The sequence below is a fragment of the Nestor notabilis genome, unplaced genomic scaffold, assembly GCF_000696875.1.
Source record: "Nestor notabilis isolate BGI_N333 unplaced genomic scaffold, ASM69687v1 scaffold11987, whole genome shotgun sequence".
Taxonomy (NCBI): domain Eukaryota; kingdom Metazoa; phylum Chordata; class Aves; order Psittaciformes; family Psittacidae; genus Nestor; species Nestor notabilis.
Window position 1 is genome coordinate 144,606 of NW_009936189.1, and position 10,756 is coordinate 155,361.

Below are 10,756 nucleotides of genomic sequence, written 5' to 3' on the forward strand. Positions count from 1 at the left end.
GTGCTGCTTGGGCACTTTGAAATTCTCAACCTAGTGGCTGTTCAGTTTCTAAATGTGAAATAGAAACAAAGAGAGGAACAAACAGCAAGGATCTGGCTGACAGCAGAGGGAAAGGAAGTACAGAGATAAAAGAAGGAAAGAGTTTAAAGGAGACCTCAGGAAGTCAGCAAGAACATGCATAGCTGAAATGCTGGAGATAGGTGGCCATGTCACAGAACTGACCTTTTCATAAGGATCTGTTTTAATTTTACAAGCACAAAATCACCAGAGACTGTAGTTGCACAGCTGAATGCAAAGCTCATCTCAAGCACCTCACAAATGGCATACATGGTCTGTGGTACCTGAACCCCTGTAGTCCCTTGCATGTTTCTCCTACCCATATCACTGTTTGGTCCATGCATAAGGGGACAGAGCCACATGTGTTAAAGGGGGCAGATTGCATGTAGTTCTTCTAAGGATTTTGCCCTATTTTTGGTGGTTATCAAAATCACAGGCTATTGTTAAGACTCTGCTTGGAAGATGGTTTATCCCTGGAGGAAAGAAATGGACTTGATTAGCTTTCAGGCTCCAAGAGCCCTTGGCAGACTTGTGTGGCTAAGGAGAAACTATAGCCAGGAAAAGATTGCTAGTAATAGAGCACATATTATGAATTTTGTGCCAGATGAGCACTCACTTGGGAGAGAGGCCTTAGGTTTTGTGGTAGCAGTAATGTACCTCTGAACATTTTCCACTGGTTTTGCTACAGTTTATCTGAGACACAGCAAGGAATTCAAGAGGAGGCAGTTGGGTGCTGGTTTCTGCTCTGCCATTTTTGATGGATGAGGCTTTAAACTGGGAGAAACTTTCATGACCATGATCTGGAGGTCTTGCGGGTTGGTAGCATAAAGGAGACTTTACACAGGGCTAAAGTCCCACATCAGTATGCATATAGTGGATATGGAAATGCAAAGCCCAGACCACCCAGGGGAATGTCTTCATGTTTCTAAGAGTTGACCGCAGGGAATGAACCCAAATCTTCATTTTCAGAAGATGGGTCCAGTTTTCAGAAACAGAGAAGAACAAATCTAGCATGTGAATAGTCTTATTCCTGCTTACGTGTGCATATTCCTGACATAGCTGACATAAGTGTTTTAAATGTGGCATTTGGATTAGCTATCCAGGTGCTCCTCCGTGCAAACAAACAGTGCTTTTTTCTTTTATTTTACAATGTCATTGAACATCTTCAAGGAAAATAGGTTGAAATTCCTACTATAAAATAGGGCGAAGTGGATAAATGGGATCAAATGAAAAGCAAAACAAAGTCCTTCAAACTTTGGAGAATTTACCTTCTAATCCTTGATTCAGGTTAAATTTTTATGTTATGAGAACAGCTTCATTTTACTTGAGCCCTTCCATTGAACTGAGAATCCTGGCTAGGGTTTTTAGGGATCAAATGCTGTGCAGATTGGTCTCACTGCTAGTTTAAACACAACATCTAAAACCTAATTATCCAGATCATCATTAACAATAATAGCCTGGTCTGACCAGAAAATAATTAAGCATTCTGCATTCTCTTGTTGTTTGTAGTCTCTGTAAAAAATGCTTATTGCACATACTGACTCAGTGGGGAAGGTGTTCATTGCTGATTTACCAGCGAATTCTTTTTTCCTTGGTGGAAAGATAATGAAAGAAGTAGAAATCTGACAGCAGGAGCATCATGAAGTGATTTGGCAGCCAGCTGTCCAGACAAAAATCTGGAGAGGGAGGCTGAAAGGAGGAGAAGAAAATGTATTGCAATACAATGACAACTTCTCAGGTGGTAAGAAAAAAAGAGCAGAAAAAATTTATTGTCTGAAAAACTCAGTATGGTTTATTTTAAAGCTAAGAAACTGCTCTGTGGACTTTACGATGTTTGCAGCTCCCAGGCAAAATAAAAATGCTTGACAGGACTACATCTGGAAGCACCCAACACCCTGAGTGCTGTTTGAAAACACAGGGAATAGGGATGCTCAGCCTTACACATGTACCTACTGCTCGCTTGTTGTTCAGCAGTGGTTGTTACTGGAGCTGCTCCATACAGGCGACATGAAATGTGGTAATCTCTTCTGGTGTTGCACTAAAATGCATGGCTTTAATGCTTTGAAGTCCTTACATCTTCAGTTTTAAGTCTGCAATGTCGTTCTTGACAAGGATTTTCTTTTGAAGCAGAAGTCATGACTGGCTATCTTAACAAGATGTGCACAAGGAGCAAATGGCTTAATTACATCTTTTCTAGAGAGTGTGAAATCTAAAGGAAAACTATAAAAGAGAGACTGAAGGAAGGCCAAATCAATCTGTGTCAAGGGAAAATGATCAAATTAATACTTCCTTTCTAGATAGAAAATGCTCGAAGACACATCGAATGATTTGTGAACGTATTTATTTTTATGAAGAACTGTAAGAAAGGTCTTATGTTTGAGCAACTATTGGCAACTATAGGGAAGCTGTATAGGCCAAAGAATAAAATTAGGTATAACTATTGTTTCATCATCCCTCTTAAGTTTTGAAAATTGGGTGACATAAAGATATGCATACAGCTATATTGCCATTTATCAGATATACTGAATGAGAATGTCTTTTATCAGGAATTCTGATTTCTGCCTTACAGCTGCCCCAAACCCAAGCTTTTGGAATGTGAAGCATCTGTACATACTCTGTATATTCAAGCTGTACTGTATCCAGTCTTCTGCCTCAGACACAGATTTGATCTTATGTGAGTGATAACCAGAGACTGGCTTCAAAGGAACAGAGTGAGAGATGTGCAAGAGGCCCAAGACTGTTTTAAGAGTGTGGCATGACTACCTCAGGGTTTCTGGGAGGGAAGTAAATACCTGTACCATTTCATCAGCTGTAACTGCTTATATGGATGTACTTTTTAGGCTACTTCATGGCTTCTTGTCCTTTGGACAGGCTGGTCACAAGCAACTAAACCAATAGCACAGCAAAACCACTGCCACCTCTCCACCAGTGGCATAGAGCAAGCATATGATGTTTCAAAATATGTTTACCAGCCTTGAGATACTTGCAGCTCTTGGAATTGCTGAGCTGAAGGTGTTACCTATACACAGTTTCCTGATTTTTTAGTCACTTCTTGAACTCATTTCATTTTTGACATCAACAACAACCTGCCGTTTCCTGGTTTCATTTGATGTACCCTTTGTCTGATTGGAAGAGACAATGAATAATTATTTCCTTAACAGCTTGTGTTGCCTAAGCTTTTGTAGCTACCATTTCTCCTCATCAAATGTCTCTTTTCCAGCCCCAGAACTTCCTTGTTCCTTGTACTCCAAGTGGTTGGACCCACATAACTGGTGAAGGATACATCCCTGCTGTGCTAAATGGTGCACAGGGGGACAAAAATGCTCCTAGTATGAGAGATGGCTGAGGTTCTGCTCTGCAGAAACTATAGTCCTGTGGTATGGGTAACTATTTGCCCATGTTTTCCCTACTATAAATACATAGACACGGCACAGACTGGAACACAAAAGTGAATAAAATGGAATTTGTTGAAATGTTTCTTCTGTGTTCATGCACGTCTTGTGGAAACTGGACATCAGCTCCCAAGCTGATGGGATTTAACTCCTTGACAAGAGCTGTAGCCAGTTTCACAGTGTAATTCTGCCTGAAATGAGCACTAGACGAACTCTTGGCCCCTTTATGGAACAGGTAAATGAAGCTCTGTGGGCTTTCTGTCACTGCCGTGATAGTCTGTAGTATAAAAGAACATTTTTCTCCTTTGACACCGATGTAGTAATTACAGCCTGTACTCAGTCCGGAAAAACATACTGCTTATAGTGGTCCAACATTGTCAAGGCTTTGTGCCTTTGGAAACCTACAGCCGACCATTAGGACATATTAGATGCAGGGCCTTAGCCTACCTGAATCTGGGCTTAAAGGACCGTTTGCTTGTGGTTATAATGTGGACTGGTTTATTTGATTTAACCAAAAATAATGAGATATATGTAGATTTGGCAGCTTCAGTGAAGCCAGGGTGCATTTTTGCCCGTGCATAGTGCACACTGGCAGTGGTGAGGAACTTTAGAACGTCCAAGGTTGCACTGTCATAGGAGTACAGAGGAGAAATACAGAACATGTGCTGAAAAAGAGGGCATATATATTCTTCATTTTCACTAAATGAAAAAAATGCCAAGGACTTAAAGTTTTATCACGACTTTATAAAAAATGGGAAGCCAAGACCAAAAGGAATCAACATTATGTTTAGCCGCTTGCAACTGAAACCAAACATGCAGTAAAACCACAGCTGGAAGGATATATGGAACATTTAACCCACCATTGCAAGCCATTAAATACTTTCCAACACCCTACTGACAGTCTATTTGGGACAGATACTGCACAACCAAAAGCTGCAATTATAATGTGCCAGAAGAAGGAAGCCAGATATACTGAGGGCATCTTCTGTGCTGGACTTCTGACTGTTAACACTGCACTCTGCCAGGCAGCAGAGTAAGATGTTACAGATGTTATGTACATTCATCATGACAGGCATAAATACATTCAGATACATAGGTGATATAATTTATTACTGATGTGAAAGCAGAGATCTGAACTTAGAGCTGTAAAAGTCTCATGAAATGTAAATGTCAAATTAATACTAAGACTTCTGGAAACTTCAGATGCCCTTGGGATACGCTGTACCTAGAGGAAGTGAACAGCTGCCAGAGGTTTTAAACAGTAAGGGTTTTAAAGAGTGACTCAAACTAATATGAATTCAGTAAAAATGGTATGCTAGGTTGACCCCTAAGGTGAAGTAATTGAGCTAAAACTTGCTTTATTGATAAACTTATGTAAGCAGTGGTTCTCTCCCAGGAATTGCAGACAAATGATTCTCACCTGATGGGGCTCCTGTGACTTACCTGTATAGAGACACTGCTATAGGAACCGCCTATGACTCCTGCAATGAGCAGTGGTAAATTCTCTTGAATGGCATATGAGCCATCAGGGCACATATACTCCGTTTCATCCACTTTAGTCAATGATGCCCTGACAAACTCCAAAGACTGTTCTAAGGCATATGTATCCCTGGAACACGTGTCCAAGATGTGAACTCCAAGCTTAATTCCTGGCAGCAAGTAGTTGTCTCTGTTGATTTCATCAATGGCGAACAACATGGCCTCCAAGCGCTGGATGCCTCGGTCTTCATTGATTCTGCCACATTCTTCTATCCCAGTGCCTTTTTCCTTGATTGGGAACAAGCCACCTAAGACCAAATCCCCTTCTATCTTGATTTCCTTCCTTACAAAGCTGTGGTCACTTAAGGAAAGGAAAACTCCTTTGGAAAATAAAGCTAGTGCAAGGACTTGGAGCCTGGTGAACATCTTCATTGGTCCTGTTTTAGCAGCTCTAAGAAACATTGGCGGGAGCAAACGTGCTCTTCAGTCCTTCCTATCCATTGCCAGATTTGAAGTGCTGTCCCACAAGCCAGTGAAGAACAAGCCAACACGTCTTTCCACTGGACCTCTGAAGAGGAGAAGGAAGGAATTAGAAAGGGCAAAAAGAGATGTGAGATGTCTTAATCACAAAACCACCCCTCCTTAAGTCATGAAAGATTCTCCTGCAAGCAAATTAAGGTAAAAAAAGTAAAAGAGACATGAAAGAGAAAAAGAAGAGACATGTCAAGGAGGAATCTTTTACTTGTTGCTTGCTTAGGGCATGAGAATGTTTATGGCTGGACTTGCTCTCTTTAGTGTTAATCACAGTTCAGTGCTCTGATCAAAGGGAGAACAGAGCAGTGATGTATGTACGTAGGATTGTGATTTTGCTCTCACTAAGGTCAAGACAGTTTGCAATGACCTTAAAAGGAGAAAAATCAAGCCTTAGAGTGAAGATCATGTTGCAACATTTTTTTAACTAAATATGCAACCACAAGTTTATAAATAATTTATAAATGTCTATTTATACAATATAGATGCATGATTTGTCCATAGACTCCTTGTCAATATCTCTTCAAACTTCACAAAGTGGCTGCCTTGCTCTCCAAATCCTCTGATAAACCAAGTGTGGTAATACTTAAATATAGCACTTCAATAATTCATTTCTGTAATTATCTTTTTCTCAACAGAGTATGTATTATTATTAGCATTGCAGGATTATTTATAATTTAGAAACAATTAACACAAAGAAATTGACATCAGCAACAATTAAGATTTAACACTGAATGATAGATAAGTGTACTTATTGCAAGTCAGTTGTTTATCCTGGTACAATTGCAATGTTACTGTACCAAATCATACAACAGGATAGCTGTTTATTCATATTTAGTCCAGCTTGGTTCTCTCATATATCAGTAACGTATTAGATGCACTGTTAAAGATCTTTCTCTGCTATCCTAGTAACATGTGTGTAGTCTGAGCAGAATTTTCCATTCAGAAATAAATGACATGTCAATGGAAAACAAGCTTCATCATCTCTCAGCGATCTGTAAGGTAGTTTGCTGATCACCTGTGGTTTATTAACTAGGTCCAGAAAATGTATTTGCTAGTAACGTTAGGAGGAGTAATGAAGTAAATGTATTCAGTCACTTTCTGTGATTTAGTTCTATAATTTACCAAACATTATTCAGGTGCATACAGGGCACATAAAATGGTGATACTATGTTATTGGAAAAAAATATCAGACATAAAGGTGGCATTTGTCACATAAATGATTGTGTGGTTGATAACTGAGATAAATTGACTTCTATTGTTCTCATCACTAATCCACCATTTTGATAAAATCAAGACTTGGGAATTTTTTATTGCAATATCCCTTCTATTTACTTCTGTAGCATCTGCCACCACCGTATCTCAGCAAATATTCATACATTTATCCTTCAACACTGGTAAAATATTTATTTTCCTTGTTTTACACTTGGGGAAAAAAAGGCACAGAAAGTTGAAATGAGATTCTCAGAAGAGTCTAAGTTCAGATTTTGATTTGCTCGACACTCACAATCACTATCAGGCTTTGAAAAGGTCTCTGCTTCCCTTTAGGAATTGAAGAACATGCTTTCAACTGTGCCCTGCAACCCTGCTTCCCATTGAGGCACTGACTCTGACAAACTTCCTTAGCAAGCTGGTGTCTCTTCCAAGCTTGTTCCTGAATAATTTACCTAAGGTCATCAGCACAGCCAAGAATCAAACTTTGATCTTTTCCAGTGCTCCTCTTTAACAATAAACCTCCCTTGTTTCCCATTACTCCTCCTGGCTTTTATGTGAGTCTTTTATAAGGTCATATTAAACCCAGCCTGTTTTCAAAAGCCCTTCAACATTACCAAGAACAACTAAGTTTGCTGGAGAAAAAGCTTCTAAATGGGGTCCTCTATAAGTTTTCCTAAAATCTACCTGGGACATGCTTAGAGTTACAGTGGATTTACCCTGAACACCAGGGAGGCTGTTCTCATCCCTCTGACTCCTTCACAGGTACTGTTTTCTGCAAATGGCATCACCATCCACTTTACATTAAACCTGCGTCTCAGGGATCTACATGTCTTTCATATGTCAGCATTAAAGGATAAAAAAGTACCAAAAGCTATTTAAACACTGCACATAGAAAGAACATACGTAAAATGAATGATGTTATAGATTTTCCCTGCAGAGAATGAAAAGGATTTCTATATTTTATCACTTAAGCTTGTCACAGTTGGGCAGAGGGAAACCAAAAGCAGTTACGGCACAGCAGAGCATCAGTCCCAGCAGAAGTCAAGGAGTGACTGGAGAAGGTGGGGATTGGGAATAGGCATGCCCACTTTCTCATCTTCCTTGACACTTTGTGTTGAGAACACTGGTGCAAATATGTCAAGGGCTATGAAGGGATATGAAGGGAGGAGGTGGTAGGAATTCCACCTGGGTTGGAGAACACAGATGAGAGCCCCATGATCCTGCTCTGTCTGGGGACATACTAAGTGCCCAGTGGGGGTTTTCCAGGAAAACATGATCATCCTATTCTATGTGTTCAAATCCTTTGTTTATATACACGAGATAGTTACCAAAAAACACAGCTTCAGGTATCAAATATACTTCTCCTCCTTTGCAGACTTGGTAGGCTATGCACTGGTGTCCATGCAGTGGCATTGCAGTGTCCTGCCAAGGAACAAGGGTGCTGTGTGTAGGCTAGGGAGTTGAGGCATTAGTGTGAAGGCTGGTTTGTCAGGGGAGGTTTCCCCTTTGAGCTGAGAGGGAAGGATGCTTCCAGGAGCAGCAGCTTCTTGGTGGTGGGACTCCTGAAGCAAGCTGTGAGGCAGATTTGGGTGGATGATGAGCAGCATCACTATGGTGACACTGAACAGACAGATTGACGTGGAGAAGGGAGGTTATTTTGAAGCAGCTTGCAAAGATGGGCTAACAACTCAGTTCCTCTCCTGTTCCCTCTGGTGTGCACCTCCCACATGCTTTCTCTGCAGCTTGCATAACTCTCAAATATATATACAAACATTTTGTACCTGTTCCAGCCTGACACAGCCCCCATTAACCATGGTGAAGGTAGAACCCCACAGTCAAGATGTGTCATTTCTAGTCAGAAATGATTTTGCTATACTGACCACAGCAGTTTGGCTTTGCAGTACTCTCTTCCACCAAAATCATGTTTCCAAAAGAAGCACCTGTTGATCGAGCTGCAACCCTTTCATTTTTCATTTGTATTTAATGTTTTAACTCCGCTACAGGCAGGATTGTATCGTTCTAGGTGTTCTGTTCATACTAAAAATACACTCCAGCCCTATACGCATTGTATCCCTGGTGGAAATAGATGTAGAGTGTAGGTGTGGAAGTGATCTGTGCATCAAAATGAAAAGTAAACAGAAACAGGCAGAAGGAGAAAGGTCCATGCCTGCATCAGAAGTTTTCTGGCAGCACTTCGCTATGCGAACTTTAGCCAGCAGCACTCCATTTGTGAAACACCTTCACTTGGCACTCTGGAGACCCTTCTCTTTCCACCAGCAAAGGTCCCCAGAGGAGAGCTATGTCTGCTCTTGAGGGACAGCACGAGCACTTCCCTCAGTAAAAGCAACTCGTTTACTTGTGTTAAATAGCAGCTGTGCTGCTGTTATTGAAAATGCTCTTGCCTCTTGGTCTGAATAATCAGTTTGGGTATGCTATTCCTGTGCCTGTAAAAAGTTGGCTGCAAAAATCCAGTAGTTCTTGGTGTGAGTTTGCTTATTTACTAAGGATGTGCACATCCTTGTTTCTGTGAAAGCAGCTAGAATGGGAAAGAGGATGTATGGATTTTCTACATTCAGTATCCCAGTATCATCTCCAAAACTAAATCTGTCTTTCATGGCTTTCTTCCAGGGCTATATTCGCATTACAGCTCTGATCTTCTGCAGGGTTTCTGTTTGAAGCTCATAGAGTAGCTTCACCTGTGCTATTGGTTCAGGGGTGAATTCTTATTAGGCTAAGTGTCTTCAGTCTATTTTTCTATGTCTCAGACTGCAAAAAGAAGTGCAGTTAAATCTTTCATTTAGCCAAATGACTTGCAAATTGAGTATGATTGTTCATACACCAATGACAAATTTACTGATACCTTTCATCATATCTGCACCAAAGGCTGGCACTGGCAATCTATCCAACAGCCATACACTTCCAGTTTTCCACTTATAAGGATGGCACAGACAACTTTATTGAGAGCTGAGGCACCTCAGGTCTCCTAGTTATTTTTCAACACCATTAACTAGCAAATGGGTGCACCTATACGATTGGGCTAAAACTCCAGAGGGTTTTCCCCTCATCCCTGCCATGTGTGATATCCTAAATTGCCCCACATCTGTTCCCCTTTTAAGTATTTTTCAGGGCTCATCTGTGCACCTAGCTTCCTGAGAAAGGGTGCAACAAGAGCTGACGTGGGTGCTGGAGAAGATTATGTTTAGCTTTATTGTGGGTGGCTCCGTCTTGGCAGCCATGGATTTTTACTGCATTATTCAGGACTATAATGTGATATTATGGTGCCAGGAGCCATATGTCAACTTGGTGTCACCTACCACCATTAGTAAATTTCCTTTGGAGTAGGAGTATGCTCATTGGAAGGTCACAGGGGAGGTTCCCCATACCTGTGCTCATGTGGCATGTTATAGCTTCGAAGTTAATGGTCACAAATAGATCTGTCTCCAAGACAGACCCCATCAGAGAGATACTTTCCCCTGAACTCTTGCTGTGCCCTAAAAATCTTACCCTAGGGAAGCAGATTTCTAAACAATTCCAATTTTGGCTCAAAATTCTGGTGCATATTTCAAGACTGACACAAGTTAAATGTCATGATTTCTTTCTCTTAGAGATCATGGATAACTTGCACAGCAGCATTGCTCATCCAACACATTTGGCAAAGTTATATGTGCTTTGCCAGAGCTTGACTTTAATGCCTGACGACAACTGCACTGAAGGATAAGATGTCATACTTTTGGTCAGAAAAAAGTGATGGACAAGCTTGAGTCCCCTTACCAATTATAATTAGAGATGCTGTCACCTCTGGAAGGAAAACGTTTGTAAAGGCACCCAACCCTTATAGTGACAGATATGTGCCAGGTACACAAATTGCTCACATCCTTGCTCTGGCTAGCTGAAATCTGATAGCTTAAATCAGGAAGTTAAAAAATAAAGGAAAAAAGTTGCAGAAAATATGGTGAGGTAGAGAAAATGAGTAAATTTCTTCCATGGAAATGGAAAAATTTGCTTCATAAAATGCTAATCAGGTGCTGACACATAAATTTGCTGAAAATGAATCAAAGTGATTTAAATTTCAATTGATGGCT

General features: G+C 40.6%; 1 protein-coding gene across 1 annotated transcript in view; it reads right to left on the bottom strand.

Annotated features, from left to right (window-relative positions):
• Positions 1-5,390, bottom strand: part of GRM3 (glutamate receptor, metabotropic 3) — a 46,282-nt gene extending 40,892 nt beyond the window's left edge. The window contains exon 1 of the mRNA XM_010018216.1: positions 4,893-5,390. Within this exon, the coding sequence (XP_010016518.1) occupies positions 4,893-5,390 (498 nt within the window). The remainder of the gene's footprint in view (positions 1-4,892) is intronic.
• Between the last annotated feature and the right edge of the window lie 5,366 nt (positions 5,391-10,756).